Here is a 19,185-nt window from a genome sequence, read left to right on the forward strand (position 1 = left end):
AGAGTCACACACAATCAAACCTTCAGTTATTATTCTACAGTATATAGTATAGCAATTTTATTTGACTGTTTTATATTATATATTTATATCATTGTTTATTTGATTGATTGTGTGTCACAGTGCAGATTCAAATAAAGGCAATATTATTTTCAAGTTATTTATTGGATCACAAATTAAGTACTGAAGAATATTTGTTTTGCTGTAACCGTGACTGTTTCTCCACCTTGCGTTTTGCAAGGGACTGTTCATTTGTATTTAGATTGATTTTTGACACATTTCTCTGATATTGCAGATGCAGTAGATGACTTTACTGCTGCCCTACTGATCATAGTAAGTAGTATACTTGCATGTTCATCACATGACACAATTAATCAGTTAATGAATTAATTAAAAGCAATAAGTGTGACACCATGTGTCACACTTATTGCTAACTCTGTGATCAAGGCGGGATCATCATCAAAGCACCTCCAACTGTACCATGGTTGTATGAGCATCAAAAAACACAGCTGTACTTCTTTCTGTTACATATCCAACAAGATGTTCTGTGTTGTTGTGTTCTGTTTCTGAAACTACACATGAACTACTTGGATGTTTCAGGTTGGAATGTCAGTATGATAGGAGGGAATGAGGGGCACGAATAGTAATTTTGTATGCATGTTGTATGTTAATTTTGTATGCATTATAAGTTGTTTTGGAGCTGATCTCTCTCTCTCTTTCTCTCTCTCTCTCAGGCACACACCACACACACGGCTACCTAGGCTGGATTGAGAAACCTGGTGTCTTAAGAGTGAGTCGTAACTCTCCTGCCAATGTTCTTGGACTTCCACACTAACAGTAACTCCAGTTTTGTAACATGTACTGTATAGTGATGTTCATTATACTGATATTTTTTTTAATTTGAACTGTTTTGCCCAGACTTTATATTTACCAAACCTTTTTTTATATTTAACATGCAATTGTACTGCATGTGAAGGTTTTGCATGTCAACTTTACACTCAAATAAAAAGTAAAGAGCAGTAAGAAGCTGTGAAGGGTTTTCTCTTACATACAAATCAGTAGGTTTATTTTATTATGGTTCGCCATCTGCTTGTAGCCATGTTTCAAACAGAGATTTTGTGAAAGTGGCATCTATTAACATGTTTTCCTTAACAAAAGTGCCTTTAATTTCTAACCGTGTACACAATAATTCAGCCTAGGTACTTTTTGATTTGAATGTTTTTTACTATTCTTAATAATCTTGTATAGACACACTGTAATAGACTGTATTCAAACAGGTGTAATTACTCACTGAGACAGCAATGTTGGCTGCTGAACTGGAGCTTGCTTCAGCAGAGTCGGTGACTTGGGTCTGTAAAGCATTCAGTCATAAGTCACTTGCATTAATAACACAGCTGCATTAATAAAACAGGTTGCTTTTTGATCTCTTCTTACCTGGGATACTTTTCGGGCTCTGCAGAGATTTGGCTTTGCAGCAGCAACATGAGCACCACCGAATCTTGGCTTGGTGAACTGGAAGGGAATAAAAACACCACCAGACTGTATCATTAGAGGACTATACTGTCAAACTATAATCCTGTGAGTCAGACATTCGTGGTCAGTTACGAGTGTCTAAATGTCCAAATACCATTGCCAAATTCAATAATGGTTGCTGCTTCGGTCCTCCTGCTCCCAGAACCTGTCCCACAGCAGCACTTTGTCCTACAGTGGTGTGGACTGGACCCACAGCTGGACTCTGCTGACCCATGGTACGCTGTGGCGGACCAGCCGCTGAAGTGGTGCTCTGGGTCAGACCCACTGCTGCAGGTCGTTGCTGCGTGGGCCCCTGAGCAGCACTCGCTCCGGTTGGCTGTTGGTTCGTTACAGAATAGATTTATCATAATTAGCATCTGCACTGATATGCATGCGCACACACACAAACATATGAACACACACTGCTTGAGTCTTGAACTGACCAGTGTTACCTTCGGAGCGTGGAATCCACAGGTACACTTCCTGAGCTGACCAAACAAGGACATCTGTCCATGCGTCTGCATGGGACATTTCTCAATCTAAAAATAACAGTTGATATAAATGAACACAGACACAGAGCTGATGTAAATGACTTGCTCATGACATGTTTATTAACTCATTGGCTTTCACTGTATTTTCTATCATGAGTAAAAGTATGATTAGAGTACATAACAAGCAATAAAATAAACTGCGCAGTGCTCTTACCCTTTGATACAGCTCGTACCATTTCTTCTGTCTGGGAGCTGGCCTGTTCCCCTCACCTGCCGGCCAGGCCCCAGTGCTGGCAAACTTCTTCAGCCGGGACATCCACTCTGAGTCCGCCATCGCCTTGTGTGTCTTTGGCTTGGTAGAAGATTCCTTCAGGGACGCGAATGAATGAATGCACGTCTTTAACAGCCATGACAACACACGTGTCAGGTATAAAAGCCGGACCAGCGGCATCATAACGCTGTAATAACCCTGTGAATGCTACCTGTGTGCACTCTACGACGAATACATTAGGACGGGTCACCGCGTCTGACGACACGCCATTGTAAGTTAACAACATGACAATTAGCACTGTGCAAACGACGTGACAACACACGCGCGCGAGGTGAAATCACTTCTAGGCTCAAACTGACGTCTTATAACGTGAACAGAAGTGTATAAGATGCGTAAATACTCACCATGTCGACTGAACAGACGTGCTTTATTCTCTTCTCGTTTCGAACGCTCCGCTCCTGCGCCGTATTCACCGCTCTAAACGCCCCCTGTCGGCCACGATAAATAAAATCCCCCGTCCAACATTTCCGCCCCGTGATTGGTCAAATGTTGGACCGGGGGAAGAATTCGGCGAAATGATTGGTCGTTGAATGTTGGACTTTCGAATCCGATTGGCTCTCGGAGATCAACATTGCGAATGTTGGACGGACGCTTCTGCGGCTGCTGGCGTTCAGGTCGCAGTCTCCCCTGGAGGCGTGGGTTCGAATCCCACTTCTGACATTGTGCTTTTCATTTGGGCGTAGCCTGCAGCAAGACATCAGTACTTTGAAATGTCTGGACATCTGTTCCAGGTGGACATCTCTATATATGGTGTCTGTTGACTTCCTACATAGCTATGAGACCTCCGTTGAAAAAGCCTTGTTCTTGGTGGCACAGCCAGGGTATCACGCTGTATTACAGTATCTCACCATGTGGTGCATCTAGCAATTTGGGCCCCCAAGGCGAAGGGACACGTGTGGTTTCCTCCGCATCTGTTGTTTTTCACTTTTATTTCTTATTCATCTAAGAAAGTTCTACTTGTAACTTCTTCCCAACCCTACAAAACATATTATCAGTTTCACAAATATACTCACAGTAAAATGAATTTGGTTTTCCAGCAGAATCCATGACAGAAGTTGATGATGGGCCTCTGTCTTCTACCACCAGCTCTCCAGGTTCTTGACCTCTTCTCTGAAGATGGTTTTTATTGATCCATTCAGCATAAGTTACCATGGTGATTTATCCCGATAAGAAGTGAACGACCTTCGTAGGAGTGGAAACCCTGAATTTAACCTGAAGTTATCCCGAAAAATGCCAATGTGGCTTTGTAGTACGAGTCCGAGAAGTCCTGCCACGTTGATGGAATGAGAAAAATCCTCTTCCCTCCCTCCTCCCTATTTCGTGAGTAGGGTTTACGTAAACCAACTCTCAGGTTCCACCGAGACTTGAACTCGGATCACTGGATTCAAAGTCCAGAGTGCTGACCATTACACCATGGAACCACAAAAGAGTTGGAAGTTATTTTTGCCGCCGCCCGTTCTGGATCACTGCAGATGCGCGTCATAGGCCAGGTATCCTTTGATAGTGCTACCGCAAGTCCTCCCTCCTCCCTCACCCTTTATTCAACATGTAGAAAACCCTACTCACTGTTTTAATCACACTCCATCAAAATGATTGGCTAAAGAATGCAAGTGTGCATCATGCGAGAGGTCATACTACTGTTATGTGAAATATCTGTGTAGCAGCAAGCATGCTGCTGACCAAAGTGCAGGACAGCAGGGTAATACAGCACGGAAAAGGAAACCTGGCCTATAATGTGCATCCGCAGCAATCCTGAAGCATGGGCGAGGATAATTTGCTGCAGAGAGTGGTAAAGACTGCTGAGAGGATTGTCAGGACATCACTCCCCTCTCTGCAGGACATCTACCACTGCAGTGTCCACAGAAGAGCCTGCTCTATTGTTGAGGACTCCACCCACCTCCAACACAGACCGTTCCCACCTCTGCCCTCTGGCAGACAGTACAGAGGTGTGAAGTGCAGGACAGCAGGGTAATACAGCATGGCAAAAGGATACCTGGCCTATAATGTGCCTCTGCAGCAATTCTGAAGCATCGGTGAGGATAGTTTGCTTGCTTTCTGTTGTGGCTCCATTGGGTAATGTTCAGCACTCCGGACTTTGAATAAAGTGATCCGAGTTAAAGTCTCGACGGAAACTGAATTTCAGATTTTCTAAGTCCTTCTCTTGAGATATGGAGGATGTTTCTCATATGCACAATGTGGCAGGAGATCAGGTGGTCAGTTGAGTTTACATCAACACAGAAACCTCAGGTTTATTAAAGTTACGGTGAGGTAACATACGAAGTTTGCCATGGCCATTACATTGACACCGGTGTCCCTGCTGTTTTCTCACATGGGCTCATTTGAACATAATCTGGTGAAACTCAACATAAAGTCTCTCTCAAAACCAGGTCCCACCGAGACTTGAACTCGGATCACTGGATTCAGAGTCCAGAGTGCTGACCATTACACCATGGAACCATTGCACATGAGTAAAAAAGTTATTCGTGGGTGTCTGCATCAGTAATGACCTCACCTGGACACTCAACACCACCCAGCCGCTCAAGAAAGCACTACCGCGGTTGCACTTCCGAAAGAGGCTGAGGAGATTTGGCTTGTCCCCGAATATGTTCTGCAACTTCTACAGCTGCAGTACTGAGAGCATCTTGACCAGCTGCCTCAGCGTGTGGTATGTTAGCACCACTTCAATGGACCGCAAGTGCCTGCAGAGAGTGGTAAAGCCTGCTGAGAGGATGTCATGTGTTAGAAACATCATTAACACACCCACCTCCGACATCGCCGAAATCCTCTTGGGTGAGCTCTTGCAGTCAGGATGGCCGAGCGGTCTAAGGCGCTGCGTTCAGGTCGCAGTCTCCCCTGGAGGCGTGGGTTCGAATCCCACTTCTGACATTGTGCTTTTCATTTGGGCGTAGCCTGCAGCAAGACATCAGTACTTTGAAATGTCTGGACATCTGTTCCAGGTGGACATCTCTATATATGGTGTCTGTTGACTTCCTACATAGCTATGAGACCTCCGTTGAAAAAGCCTTGTTCTTGGTGGCACAGCCAGGGTATCACGCTGTATTACAGTATCTCACCATGTGGTGCATCTAGCAATTTGGGCCCCCAAGGCGAAGGGACACGTGTGGTTTCCTCCGCATCTGTTGTTTTTCACTTTTATTTCTTATTCATCTAAGAAAGTTCTACTTGTAACTTCTTCCCAACCCTACAAAACATATTATCAGTTTCACAAATATACTCACAGTAAAATGAATTTGGTTTTCCAGCAGAATCCATGACAGAAGTTGATGATGGGCCTCTGTCTTCTACCACCAGCTCTCCAGGTTCTTGACCTCTTCTCTGAAGATGGTTTTTATTGATCCATTCAGCATAAGTTACCATGGTGATTTATCCCGATAAGAAGTGAACGACCTTCGTAGGAGTGGAAACCCTGAATTTAACCTGAAGTTATCCCGAAAAATGCCAATGTGGCTTTGTAGTACAAGTCCGAGAAGTCCTGCCAAGTTGATGGAATGAGAAAAATCCTCTTCCCTCCCTCCTCCCTATTTCGTGAGTAGGGTTTACGTAAACCAACTCTCAGGTTCCACCGAGACTTGAACTCGGATCACTGGATTCAAAGTCCAGAGTGCTGACCATTACACCATGGAACCACAAAAGAGTTGGAAGTTATTTTTGCCGCCGCCCGTTCTGGATCACTGCAGATGCGCTCCATAGGCCAGGTATCCTTTGATAGTGCTACCGCAAGTCCTCCCTCCTCCCTCACCCTTTATTCAACATGTAGAAAACCCTACTCACTGTTTTAATCACACTCCATCAAAATGATTGGCTAAAGAATGCAAGTGTGCATCATGCGAGAGGTCATACTACTGTTATGTGAAATATCTGTGTAGCAGCAAGCATGCTGCTGACCAAAGTGCAGGACAGCAGGGTAATACAGCACGGAAAAGGAAACCTGGCCTATAATGTGCATCCGCAGCAATCCTGAAGCATGGGCGAGGATCATTTGCTGCAGAGAGTGGTAAAGACTGCTGAGAGGATTGTCAGGACATCACTCCCCTCTCTGCAGGACATCTACCACTGCAGTGTCCACAGAAGAGCCTGCTCTATTGTTGAGGACTCCACCCACCTCCAACACAGACCGTTCCCACCTCTGCCCTCTGGCAGACAGTACAGAGGTGTGAAGTGCAGGACAGCAGGGTAATACAGCATGGCAAAAGGATACCTGGCCTATAATGTGCCTCTGCAGCAATTCTGAAGCATCGGTGAGGATAGTTTGCTTGCTTTCTGTTGTGGCTCCATTGGGTAATGTTCAGCACTCCGGACTTTGAATAAAGTGATCCGAGTTAAAGTCTCGACGGAAACTGAATTTCAGATTTTCTAAGTCCTTCTCTTGAGATATGGAGGATGTTTCTCATATGCACAATGTGGCAGGAGATCAGGTGGTCAGTTGAGTTTACATCAACACAGAAACCTCAGGTTTATTAAAGTTACGGTGAGGTAACATACGAAGTTTGCCATGGCCATTACATTGACACCGGTGTCCCTGCTGTTTTCTCACATGGGCTCATTTGAACATAATCTGGTGAAACTCAACATAAAGTCTCTCTCAAAACCAGGTCCCACCGAGACTTGAACTCGGATCACTGGATTCAGAGTCCAGAGTGCTGACCATTACACCATGGAACCATTGCACATGAGTAAAAAAGTTATTCGTGGGTGTCTGCATCAGTAATGACCTCACCTGGACACTCAACACCACCCAGCCGCTCAAGAAAGCACTACCGCGGTTGCACTTCCGAAAGAGGCTGAGGAAATTTGGCTTGTCCCCGAATATCTTCTGCAACTTCTACAGCTGCAGTACTGAGAGCATCTTGACCAGCTGCCTCAGCGTGTGGTATGTTAGCACCACTTCAATGGACCGCAAGTGCCTGCAGAGAGTGGTAAAGCCTGCTGAGAGGATGTCATGTGTTAGAAACATCATTAACACACCCACCTCCGACATCCCCGAAATCCTCTTGGGTGAGCTCTTGCAGTCAGGATGGCCGAGCGGTCTAAGGCGCTGCGTTCAGGTCGCAGTCTCCCCTGGAGGCGTGGGTTCGAATCCCACTTCTGACATTGTGCTTTTCATTTGGGCATAGCCTGCAGCAAGACATCAGTACTTTGAAATGTCTGGACATCTGTTCCAGGTGGACGTCTCTATATATGGTGTCTGTTGACTTCCTACATAGCTATGAGACCTCCGTTGAAAAAGCCTTGTTCTTGGTGGCACAGCCAGGGTATCACGCTGTATTACAGTATCTCACCATGTGGTGCATCTAGCAATTTGGGCCCCCAAGGCGAAGGGACACGTGTGGTTTCCTCCGCATCTGTTGTTTTTCACTTTTATTTCTTATTCATCTAAGAAAGTTCTACTTGTAACTTCTTCCCAACCCTACAAAACATATTATCAGTTTCACAAATATACTCACAGTAAAATGAATTTGGTTTTCCAGCAGAATCCATGACAGAAGTTGATGATGGGCCTCTGTCTTCTACCACCAGCTCTCCAGGTTCTTGACCTCTTCTCTGAAGATGGTTTTTATTGATCCATTCAGCATAAGTTACCATGGTGATTTATCCCGATAAGAAGTGAACGACCTTCGTAGGAGTGGAAACCCTGAATTTAACCTGAAGTTATCCCGAAAAATGCCAATGTGGCTTTGTAGTACGAGTCCGAGAAGTCCTGCCACGTTGATGGAATGAGAAAAATCCTCTTCCCTCCCTCCTCCCTATTTCGTGAGTAGGGTTTTACGTAAACCAACTCTCAGGTTCCACCGAGACTTGAACTCGGATCACTGGATTCAAAGTCCAGAGTGCTGACCATTACACCATGGAACCACAAAAGAGTTGGAAGTTATTTTTGCCGCCGCCCGTTCTGGATCACTGCAGATGCGCGTCATAGGCCAGGTATCCTTTGATAGTGCTACCGCAAGTCCTCCCTCCTCCCTCACCCTTTATTCAACATGTAGAAAACCCTACTCACTGTTTTAATCACACTCCATCAAAATGATTGGCTAAAGAATGCAAGTGTGCATCATGCGAGAGGTCATACTACTGTTATGTGAAATATCTGTGTAGCAGCAAGCATGCTGCTGACCAAAGTGCAGGACAGCAGGGTAATACAGCACGGAAAAGGAAACCTGGCCTATAATGTGCATCCGCAGCAATCCTGAAGCATGGGCGAGGATCATTTGCTGCAGAGAGTGGTAAAGACTGCTGAGAGGATTGTCAGGACATCACTCCCCTCTCTGCAGGACATCTACCACTGCAGTGTCCACAGAAGAGCCTGCTCTATTGTTGAGGACTCCACCCACCTCCAACACAGACCGTTCCCACCTCTGCCCTCTGGCAGACAGTACAGAGGTGTGAAGTGCAGGACAGCAGGGTAATACAGCATGGCAAAAGGATACCTGGCCTATAATGTGCCTCTGCAGCAATTCTGAAGCATCGGTGAGGATAGTTTGCTTGCTTTCTGTTGTGGCTCCATTGGGTAATGTTCAGCACTCCGGACTTTGAATAAAGTGATCCGAGTTAAAGTCTCGACGGAAACTGAATTTCAGATTTTCTAAGTCCTTCTCTTGAGATATGGAGGATGTTTCTCATATGCACAATGTGGCAGGAGATCAGGTGGTCAGTTGAGTTTACATCAACACAGAAACCTCAGGTTTATTAAAGTTACGGTGAGGTAACATACGAAGTTTGCCATGGCCATTACATTGACACCGGTGTCCCTGCTGTTTTCTCACATGGGCTCATTTGAACATAATCTGGTGAAACTCAACATAAAGTCTCTCTCAAAACCAGGTCCCACCGAGACTTGAACTCGGATCACTGGATTCAGAGTCCAGAGTGCTGACCATTACACCATGGAACCATTGCACATGAGTAAAAAAGTTATTCGTGGGTGTCTGCATCAGTAATGACCTCACCTGGACACTCAACACCACCCAGCCGCTCTCGAAAGCACTACCGCGGTTGCACTTCCGAAAGAGGCTGAGGAAATTTGGCTTGTCCCCGAATATCTTCTGCAACTTCTACAGCTGCAGTACTGAGAGCATCTTGACCAGCTGCCTCAGCGTGTGGTATGTCAGCACCACTTCAATGGACCGCAAGTGCCTGCAGAGAGTGGTAAAGCCTGCTGAGAGGATGTCATGTGTTAGAAACATCATTAACACACCCACCTCCGACATCCCCGAAATCCTCTTGGGTGAGCTCTTGCAGTCAGGATGGCCGAGCGGTCTAAGGCGCTGCGTTCAGGTCGCAGTCTCCCCTGGAGGCGTGGGTTCGAATCCCACTTCTGACATTGTGCTTTTCATTTGGGCATAGCCTGCAGCAAGACATCAGTACTTTGAAATGTCTGGACATCTGTTCCAGGTGGACGTCTCTATATATGGTGTCTGTTGACTTCCTACATAGCTATGAGACCTCCGTTGAAAAAGCCTTGTTCTTGGTGGCACAGCCAGGGTATCACGCTGTATTACAGTATCTCACCATGTGGTGCATCTAGCAATTTGGGCCCCCAAGGCGAAGGGACACGTGTGGTTTCCTCCGCATCTGTTGTTTTTCACTTTTATTTCTTATTCATCTAAGAAAGTTCTACTTGTAACTTCTTCCCAACCCTACAAAACATATTATCAGTTTCACAAATATACTCACAGTAAAATGAATTTGGTTTTCCAGCAGAATCCATGACAGAAGTTGATGATGGGCCTCTGTCTTCTACCACCAGCTCTCCAGGTTCTTGACCTCTTCTCTGAAGATGGTTTTTATTGATCCATTCAGCATAAGTTACCATGGTGATTTATCCCGATAAGAAGTGAACGACCTTCGTAGGAGTGGAAACCCTGAATTTAACCTGAAGTTATCCCGAAAAATGCCAATGTGGCTTTGTAGTACGAGTCCGAGAAGTCCTGCCACGTTGATGGAATGAGAAAAATCCTCTTCCCTCCCTCCTCCCTATTTCGTGAGTAGGGTTTTACGTAAACCAACTCTCAGGTTCCACCGAGACTTGAACTCGGATCACTGGATTCAAAGTCCAGAGTGCTGACCATTACACCTTGGAACCACAAAAGAGTTGGAAGTTATTTTTGCCGCCGCCCGTTCTGGATCACTGCAGATGCGCGTCATAGGCCAGGTATCCTTTGATAGTGCTACCGCAAGTCCTCCCTCCTCCCTCACCCTTTATTCAACATGTAGAAAACCCTACTCACTGTTTTAATCACACTCCATCAAAATGATTGGCTAAAGAATGCAAGTGTGCATCATGCGAGAGGTCATACTACTGTTATGTGAAATATCTGTGTAGCAGCAAGCATGCTGCTGACCAAAGTGCAGGACAGCAGGGTAATACAGCACGGAAAAGGAAACCTGGCCTATAATGTGCATCCGCAGCAATCCTGAAGCATGGGCGAGGATCATTTGCTGCAGAGAGTGGTAAAGACTGCTGAGAGGATTGTCAGGACATCACTCCCCTCTCTGCAGGACATCTACCACTGCAGTGTCCACAGAAGAGCCTGCTCTATTGTTGAGGACTCCACCCACCTCCAACACAGACCGTTCCCACCTCTGCCCTCTGGCAGACAGTACAGAGGTGTGAAGTGCAGGACAGCAGGGTAATACAGCATGGCAAAAGGATACCTGGCCTATAATGTGCCTCTGCAGCAATTCTGAAGCATCGGTGAGGATAGTTTGCTTGCTTTCTGTTGTGGCTCCATTGGGTAATGTTCAGCACTCCGGACTTTGAATAAAGTGATCCGAGTTAAAGTCTCGACGGAAACTGAATTTCAGATTTTCTAAGTCCTTCTCTTGAGATATGGAGGATGTTTCTCATATGCACAATGTGGCAGGAGATCAGGTGGTCAGTTGAGTTTACATCAACACAGAAACCTCAGGTTTATTAAAGTTACGGTGAGGTAACATACGAAGTTTGCCATGGCCATTACATTGACACCGGTGTCCCTGCTGTTTTCTCACATGGGCTCATTTGAACATAATCTGGTGAAACTCAACATAAAGTCTCTCTCAAAACCAGGTCCCACCGAGACTTGAACTCGGATCACTGGATTCAGAGTCCAGAGTGCTGACCATTACACCATGGAACCATTGCACATGAGTAAAAAAGTTATTCGTGGGTGTCTGCATCAGTAATGACCTCACCTGGACACTCAACACCACCCAGCCGCTCAAGAAAGCACTACCGCGGTTGCACTTCCGAAAGAGGCTGAGGAAATTTGGCTTGTCCCCGAATATCTTCTGCAACTTCTACAGCTGCAGTACTGAGAGCATCTTGACCAGCTGCCTCAGCGTGTGGTATGTCAGCACCACTTCAATGGACCGCAAGTGCCTGCAGAGAGTGGTAAAGCCTGCTGAGAGGATGTCATGTGTTAGAAACATCATTAACACACCCACCTCCGACATCCCCGAAATCCTCTTGGGTGAGCTCTTGCAGTCAGGATGGCCGAGCGGTCTAAGGCGCTGCGTTCAAGCTGGGGAACAATCGTCCGTCAAGGAGGGGGAAGAAGGGGGGAGAGAGGGGGGAAAGAAAAAAGAAGAAAAAAGAAGAGAAAAGGGAGAAAAAGGGAAAAAATGAGAAAAAGAGGAAAAATGAGGAGATTTTGTGTCCATATCTATTTGTTCCATGTATTTCTAGCTGCCTGGAAGCAAAAAGCTAACTTTTGACATTTTGACCTTGCCCGAGGCGGGACTCGAACCGCCGAACTGTGGAATTTAAAGGGAAACTCTCAATGGAGGAGAGTGGCTCCCCCTGCTGCGTCACCGTGACGCACACACTGCTGACACTCCCAGGTGTTTGAGGGGTTCCCCAGGTATGAAGCTGGGCTAGCCCAAAAGTTTAGGTTGTAAATTATTAGACAATATATAACTACTACAAAGAAACGGCTGCTTTTAAGGTTCTTCCCTGCACCTTGTAGTAGTAATAGTAACTTAGTGTCAATATTTTGATAAATTATTTATGTGTAATATGTGTAAAGTGTAATGATTTTTTGCTTTTCTTCTCTCACCTACCTGCAGGACCAAAAAGCTCACTGTCACAGGCTCATCACATGACTTGGATAGCGTCTGAAACCTCTCTTGTTAATAAAATACTATGTTACTTTTATTGTTGTCATTATTTCTTATTTTCATTATTGTTGTTATTATTAATATTAGGACACTTTTGCTGTACACCAGTTTTGTTTGTTCAGAGAAAAAAGAAACAAAGAAACACTTAAAAAGAGAAAAAAGATTTAATTAAAAAAAGAGCAAAAAAAGTTCAACAAATGCAATGAAAAAGTAGAAAAATCTATTATTTACAGTAAGCACACACTATATATATCAATACTTTAACAAACAACATTTTAAACTATTTACAAAACAACCATTATTTAAAATTATTAATTAAATACACACACAATACTACTACACTATATACAACTACTATTTACAACTCTTTACTATTTACAATACATACATGATCACTTGTTCGACTTTTTTCTCATTTCCTCCAACCATTGAGCTTTGGGAACAGGATCAGACAGAGGACAGTACACTGTGCCACGGTACTGACTGTGTCCAGTGTCAGCAGTGCGGAACTGACCACACTTTTTACAGGTGTTTGCCTCTACTGTCCGCCTGTATGGTCTCTTCAGGGCTGTGCCAGCTTCCACTGTGCGTTTAGCTGCGCTGCTTTGTGGCTGAGCTACAGACACAGGGCGGACCACTGGCAAAAGGTTGAGAGTTTGTCCTGCTGGATTGAGGATCTGAGGGGAGGGGGTTTGAAATGTTCGTGGTGCTGGAGGAGGTGTGACAAATAAATGTCCCTTTGGCACGATGGAGCGCGGGCGCTGACTCCAAACTGCCTGTCTCTGCTGTGCCTGCCCTGCTGTACTCTCAGGCAGCCGGTATTGATGTTCACGATGAGCTGGCTTGGGCACAGCAGGAAGCACTCTTGCATCCGGAAGAGGCTCGTTGGACACAGGTAGTGCTGGTGGCAAAGCCCCGGTGCCCTGAAGCAGCACAGACAGCTCCTGTCGCTTCTGTCGCTTATTGTGCCACTGAACAAGGGTGTTCTGGTTAACCTCCACCAGCTGAATGGCTGTTCCCTGCATCACCAGGGAGTTACCAACCACGAGCTGTCTGATTTTATGGTAGTCCCTGAGAATTAGGGACCACCTGGAATCAGCCGTCCTGCCTCTCCGTACTGGGTTCGGGTGGAGATTGCAGAGCCTGATGAAAATGTTTTCCACCAAACGGCAGCAGTCAGGCCACTGAGCCGGTGCACTGCTTGCTCCCAACATGCAACGGGTGGTGCTCTCCACACCAGGAGTTGTTGAGGGCTTCTTTGGTGTTCGAAACCGTCCACTCAAAAGTCTCTCCTGGTGTCGTGCTGCATACACCACCCGCTGCTTGTCCACATCATCCAGGCTCCCCCACAGTGCGATGATTGTGTCCGTCTGCTGGTTGGTGAGACAGAGAGCAGACTGTTCCCGCAGCTCTACCAAATACTCAGCAAGTCTGTCCACATGCTGGTACCCAGGAACATTCTGCTCATCAACAGCCTAGGCAAAGGATAAAACACGTTAGAAAATATTAATGTAAAACCTTCATTGACACTGAGCTTTCATGACACTGTATTAATGCTGTGGGTTTTATAAAATATATGTACAGTTATCTATAGATCGACACTATTCTAAATTGAGACACTTACCATATCGTCAGAGGACGAACCCGTGGACACAGTGGATGAGGCAAAGGTGGATGTGGCGGAGGTCATGGTGGATGTGGCGGAGGTCACGGTGGATGCGGCGGAGTTCACGGTGGATGCGGCGGAGGTCACGGTGGATGCGGCGGAGGTCACGGTGGATGCGGCGGAGGTCACGGTGGATGTGGCGGAGGTCATGGTGGATGTGGCGGAGGTCATGGTGGATGTGGCGGGAACCAGGATGGATCTGCTGGGAGCCAGGGAGGAGACGCTGGAGGCCAGGCTGCTGACCAGTGAACCGACAGCAGATGTGGTAGTGGAGGGATGAGGAGTCCGAGAGGCTGGAGCCTGAGGGACCTCCAGGTCCAGCACTGTGGGGTCACCTGTGAGGTCAGAGAACCCCTCATCCTCCTCCACGCTGTCCTCCACTTCATGCTGCTCAACCAGTTTAGCGGTCTCCTCTGAATCAGGATGCATGTCCTGCAGTGCCTGACCTGTCTGCCTGAACAGGTACTGCACCCCGATGAGCTCTCCTGAAACAACATATGAAAAATGGATCATTTACAAAAGTTAACAGGAGGTTTTAAAACCGAGCAGAAATACTAGTGTGTTCACAGATGCTTACCAGTGTAGCACGAGGGTGGACTAAACTCTGGTGCCACCTTCCTGCCAAACAGCTTCTGATAATTGCTGTTGACACAGTGAAGCAGGTCACCAGAGTAGCTGCGTAAAGATGATGGTCCGGCAGCTAGAGCAGCACTACCCCGATCCTGGTTCCACCGATGCAGTCCTTCCAGCAGGTAGGCCTGAAAATTCAGGCTGTTGGCACTGGTTCCTAGAAGTAAATTTTTAAAGATTAAATTCTAAAGTATTATTAGACTAAATGAGCAACATGTCTGAGGGACACAAACCTGGAATGAAGCGGTTCAGGTGGAGGTGAAAGGACTCAAGAGATGTGGAGCCTCGAGCACATCTGAAGGTGGGCAACCGCACCCCTCCCTTTGTGAGCTCCCCTGTTTTGGCGTACAGAGCAACACCTGGCAGGTCCTGGATGCACTTTACATGTTTCTTCTGGACACGCCAAATGTGCTCTATCCTCTCCCTGTCAAACAGGGGAACTCCAAGGGAGTCGTTCCCATTGGTCCCCATGAGTCCCTGCAACAGATTCTCCAGCAGCCGGACGGTGGTCTCCTCACCACGGGTCCTCCTCCGACAGTGAAGAGCCAGCTCCTCCCTGGTTAGGTATTTGCTGAGGTCAGTATCCGTGATGGAAGACAGGCCCTGGGATTGAAGCTGCTGTCTTTTAGCTACACGCAACAGAGCCAAATCAGTTGCATCCCACTCGAATATGCACGCAGACAGACGTGACATAAACAGAGGGTACAGTTGATGAGCATCTGTTGCACATCCCAGGGCCAGACGGCGCATGAAGTGCCAGATATCCAGCCTTATGGAGAGGGCTGGCCACCCGCTGAATCTGGCCTTCAGCTTTGTCTCCTCTGCCTCAGCACAGCAGCCACAGTCCACGTAGAGGGCGACAGGAGGATCCACTCGAGCCTGCTGGTACCTCTTCACCAAGTCAGCTGCCATCAGGTCCAGGCCAGCTCCCTCCTGAGCGGTCAGCACACTCATGAGTATCTGGCCATGCTCATTTCCCACAGAGGTGAGCCAGAGCGCTGTCCCCTTGGCCTTTCCGGCCAGCTTCTTGGTGATCTGAAGGACACAAAATATATAGGACCTCAGTGAACATGATTAAAAAAATACTGAAATACAGGATGCATTTAATAATCAGTAGCCTAATTTTAAAGAAAAAAAGATTGTTTAACCTTTTTGGTTGAATCCATTTTAAGGATGGTGCCATGTGTTGACGTGATTGTGGCCTTGATGTGGTCCAGCCTTGTAAGAATGTCCTGGCTGTACACGGACAAGAGCCACTTACAACTTGGCACCACAGCAGGCTCTGGAGGCTCAGGGAATGCTATGGGCAACAGTCCGGGGCGCTGGAGGAAGTCCACACACTCTGTGGTGTACCGTGCCACCCGATTCAGCCACTCCTCTGTGTGGTTCTCCTTCAGCTGCTTCAGGAGTCTCGTGGGACTGTTACCCAGGCCTCTCTCCCGCAGAAGCCGGATCACCCGGATGTCACAGGCAAACCTTGGTCACAGATAGGATACAAGATATATCAGTTGGAATGTTTTACATCATTCTATTTGACAAGGCAAAGGGGAAAAGAAACGTTACTCACTTTTGTGTGAGGATGACCCGAAACTCTGAACGGTGAGCCAAGTCCAGCTGTGTGAGGACAGTCTGGCTCCATGAGACATGGTTGGCTCTACATTTGGTGCAGGTCAGAGTCTCTGTCACCATGTTGTAGATCCTGTCCACGTCCAGGACCCGTCGTGCTCTCTTGTGCAACCCTGCTCCTGTGAGTTGGTGCTGGCCACAGGCAGGGTTGGGACAGACCACCTTCACCTTCCACAACTTATATGGCATCCACACCAGCAGTGGATGCGCAAAAAAGCGGTCCGGTGCAGGAGCCTGGTGGTACAGCTGGCTTGGCTGTGGAGGATGGTACCAGAGCTTCAGGTTTTGCTGAAGCTCCAGTTTCCCCTTGGGCCCCACCTTCAAGAGGGTCTTTGCAATCCACTTGTGGTCTGCAGTTGGCAAGCCCTCTGACCACAGGCGGGGCAGCTGGGGAGTCGCTGGAGCTTCAGGTGTGTCAGTCCTGGGGTCCGCAGTCTGGGCAAAGACAAAATAACACATGAACATGCTTGATACTTGTAAAAAGAACTGCAGATGCTCTATGATATATGAAATGCTAAATTACTTACTGACACAGAAGCACACACTGCTGCAGGACCTGGTACAACCACCTGAGCAGCTGTCTGAGGGTCTGGAGCCTGTAACAGCATGGCAAGAGTCACACACAATCAAACCTTCAGTTATTATTCTACAGTATATAGTATAGCAATTTTATTTGACTGTTTTATATTATATATTTATATCATTGTTTATTTGATTGATTGTGTGTCACAGTGCAGATTCAAATAAAGGCAATATTATTTTCAAGTTATTTATTGGATCACAAATTAAGTACTGAAGAATATTTGTTTTGCTGTAACCGTGACTGTTTCTCCACCTTGCGTTTTGCAAGGGACTGTTCATTTGTATTTAGATTGATTTTTGACACATTTCTCTGATATTGCAGATGCAGTAGATGACTTTACTGCTGCCCTACTGATCATAGTAAGTAGTATACTTGCATGTTCATCACATGACACAATTAATCACTTAATGAATTAATTAAAAGCAATAAGTGTGACACCATGTGATCAAGGCAGGATCATCATCAAAGCACCTCCAACTGTACCATGGTTGTATGAGCATCAAAAAACACAGCTGTACTTCTTTCTGTTACATATCCAACAAGATGTTCTGTGTTGTTGTGTTCTGTTTCTGAAACTACACATGAACTACTTGGATGTTTCAGGTTGGAATGTCAGTATGATAGGAGGGAATGAGGGGCACGAATAGTAATTTTGTATGCATGTTGTATGTTAATTTTGTATGCATTATAAGTTGTTTTGGAGCTGATCTCTCTCTCTCTTTCTCTCTCTCTCTCAGGCACACACCACACACACGGCTACCTAGGCTGGATTGAGAAACCTGGTGTCTTAAGAGTGAGTCGTAACTCTCCTGCCAATGTTCTTGGACTTCCACACTAACAGTAACTACAGTTTTGTAACATGTACTGTATAGTGATGTTCATTATACTGATATTTTTTTTAATTTGAACTGTTTTGCCCAGACTTTATATTTACCAAACCTTTTTTTATATTTAACATGCAATTGTACTGCATGTGAAGGTTTTGCATGTCAACTTTACACTCAAATAAAAAGTAAAGAGCAGTAAGAAGCTGTGAAGGGTTTTCTCTTACATTGCAATCACAGGATTGAAAAATCAGTAGGTTTATTTTATTATGGTTCGCCATCTGCTTGTAGCCATGTTTCAAACAGAGATTTTGTGAAAGTGGCATCTATTAACATGTTTTCCTTAACAAAAGTGCCTTTAATTTCTAACCGTGTACACAATAATTCAGCCTAGGTACTTTTTGATTTGAATCTTTTTTACTATTCTTAATAATCTTGTATAGACACACTGTAATAGACTGTATTCAAACAGGTGTGATTACTCACTGAGACAGCAATGTTGGCTGCTGAACTGGAGCTTGCTTCAGCAGAGTCGGTGACTTGGGTCTGTAAAGCATTCAGTCATAAGTCACTTGCATTAATAACACAGCTGCATTAATAAAACAGGTTGCTTTTTGATCTCTTCTTACCTGGGATACTTTTCGGGCTCTGCAGAGATTTGGCTTTGCAGCAGCAACATGAGCACCACCGAATCTTGGCTTGGTGAACTGGAAGGGAATAAAAACACCACCAGACTGTATCATTAGAGGACTATACTGTCAAACTATAATCCTGTGAGTCAGACATTCGTGGTCAGTTACGAGTGTCTAAATGTCCAAATACCATTGCCAAATTCAATAATGGTTGCTGCTTCGGTCCTCCTGCTCCCAGAACCTGTCCCACAGCAGCACTTTGTCCTACAGCGGTGTGGACTGGACCCACAGCTGGACTCTGCTGACCCATGGTACGCTGTGGCGGACCAGCCGCTGAAGTGGTGCTCTGGGTCAGACCCACTGCTGCAGGTCGTTGCTGCGTGGGCCCCTGAGCAGCACTCGCTCCGGTTGGCTGTTGGTTCGTTACAGAATAGATTTATCATAATTAGCATCTGCACTGATATGCATGCGCAAACACACAAACATATGAACACACACTGCTTGAGTCTTGAACTGACCAGTGTTACCTTCGGAGCGTGGAAGCCACAGGTACACTTCCTGAGCTGACCAAACAAGGACATCTGTCCATGCGTCTGCATGGGACATTTCTCAATCTAAAAATAACAGTTGATATAAATGAACACAGACACAGAGCTGATGTAAATGACTTGCTCATGACATGTTTATTAACTCATTGGCTTTCACTGTATTTTCTATCATGAGTAAAAGTATGATTAGAGTACATAACAAGCAATAAAATAAACTGCGCAGTGCTCT

The 19,185-nt window shown here is 46.0% G+C and overlaps 1 protein-coding gene, 1 long non-coding RNA gene and 11 other non-coding genes across 13 annotated transcripts; 4 read left to right on the forward strand and 9 right to left on the reverse strand.

Moving 5' to 3' along the window:
- Window positions 1–3,680: 3,680 nt before the first annotated feature.
- trnaq-uug (transfer RNA glutamine (anticodon UUG)) lies at window positions 3,681–3,752 on the reverse strand. Its single transcript has one exon. It is a non-coding gene; the product is annotated as a tRNA-Gln (tRNA).
- Window positions 3,753–4,716: 964 nt separating this feature from the next.
- Window positions 4,717–4,788, reverse strand: trnaq-cug (transfer RNA glutamine (anticodon CUG)). Its single transcript has one exon. It is a non-coding gene; the product is annotated as a tRNA-Gln (tRNA).
- A 346-nt stretch (window positions 4,789–5,134) lies between these two features.
- trnal-cag (transfer RNA leucine (anticodon CAG)) lies at window positions 5,135–5,217 on the forward strand. The gene has a single exon. It is a non-coding gene; the product is annotated as a tRNA-Leu (tRNA).
- A 689-nt stretch (window positions 5,218–5,906) lies between these two features.
- trnaq-uug (transfer RNA glutamine (anticodon UUG)) lies at window positions 5,907–5,978 on the reverse strand. The gene has a single exon. It is a non-coding gene; the product is annotated as a tRNA-Gln (tRNA).
- A 964-nt stretch (window positions 5,979–6,942) lies between these two features.
- Window positions 6,943–7,014, reverse strand: trnaq-cug (transfer RNA glutamine (anticodon CUG)). The gene has a single exon. It is a non-coding gene; the product is annotated as a tRNA-Gln (tRNA).
- Window positions 7,015–7,360: 346 nt separating this feature from the next.
- Window positions 7,361–7,443, forward strand: trnal-cag (transfer RNA leucine (anticodon CAG)). The gene has a single exon. It is a non-coding gene; the product is annotated as a tRNA-Leu (tRNA).
- Window positions 7,444–8,133: 690 nt separating this feature from the next.
- Window positions 8,134–8,205, reverse strand: trnaq-uug (transfer RNA glutamine (anticodon UUG)). Its single transcript has one exon. It is a non-coding gene; the product is annotated as a tRNA-Gln (tRNA).
- A 964-nt stretch (window positions 8,206–9,169) lies between these two features.
- Window positions 9,170–9,241, reverse strand: trnaq-cug (transfer RNA glutamine (anticodon CUG)). The gene has a single exon. It is a non-coding gene; the product is annotated as a tRNA-Gln (tRNA).
- Window positions 9,242–9,587: 346 nt separating this feature from the next.
- trnal-cag (transfer RNA leucine (anticodon CAG)) lies at window positions 9,588–9,670 on the forward strand. Its single transcript has one exon. It is a non-coding gene; the product is annotated as a tRNA-Leu (tRNA).
- Window positions 9,671–10,360: 690 nt separating this feature from the next.
- trnaq-uug (transfer RNA glutamine (anticodon UUG)) lies at window positions 10,361–10,432 on the reverse strand. The gene has a single exon. It is a non-coding gene; the product is annotated as a tRNA-Gln (tRNA).
- A 964-nt stretch (window positions 10,433–11,396) lies between these two features.
- On the reverse strand, window positions 11,397–11,468 carry trnaq-cug (transfer RNA glutamine (anticodon CUG)). The gene has a single exon. It is a non-coding gene; the product is annotated as a tRNA-Gln (tRNA).
- A 361-nt stretch (window positions 11,469–11,829) lies between these two features.
- Window positions 11,830–12,482, forward strand: LOC138410593 (uncharacterized). The gene is made up of 2 exons (XR_011243299.1): window positions 11,830–12,191; window positions 12,397–12,482. It is a non-coding gene; the product is annotated as an uncharacterized lncRNA (long non-coding RNA).
- Window positions 12,483–12,607: 125 nt separating this feature from the next.
- On the reverse strand, window positions 12,608–16,022 carry LOC138410592 (uncharacterized). Its single transcript, XM_069527397.1, has 5 exons — window positions 15,892–16,022; window positions 14,977–15,778; window positions 14,691–14,900; window positions 14,072–14,598; window positions 12,608–13,922 (listed from the first exon to the last, which is right to left on the reverse strand). The coding sequence occupies exons 1-5, from the start codon at window positions 15,907–15,909 to the stop codon at window positions 12,840–12,842; spliced, it is 2,640 nt and encodes an 879-aa protein (XP_069383498.1). The 5' UTR covers window positions 15,910–16,022; the 3' UTR covers window positions 12,608–12,839.
- Between the last annotated feature and the right edge of the window lie 3,163 nt (window positions 16,023–19,185).

The sequence above is a fragment of the Paralichthys olivaceus genome, chromosome 6 (genome assembly GCF_024713975.1).
Source record: "Paralichthys olivaceus isolate ysfri-2021 chromosome 6, ASM2471397v2, whole genome shotgun sequence".
In the NCBI taxonomy this organism is placed as follows: Eukaryota; Metazoa; Chordata; class Actinopteri; order Pleuronectiformes; family Paralichthyidae; genus Paralichthys; species Paralichthys olivaceus.

What these genes read in the sequence shown, in the direction of transcription:
- LOC138410592 (XM_069527397.1), bottom strand. An exon ending in TCCACCCTCGTGCTACACTG is followed by an intron (nt 14,599 to 14,690) that starts GTAAGCATCTGT and finishes ATGTTGTTTCAG; the next exon opens with GAGAGCTCATCGGGGTGCAG. An exon ending in GTTCGTCCTCTGACGATATG is followed by an intron (nt 13,923 to 14,071) that starts GTAAGTGTCTCA and finishes TCCTTTGCCTAG; the next exon opens with GCTGTTGATGAGCAGAATGT.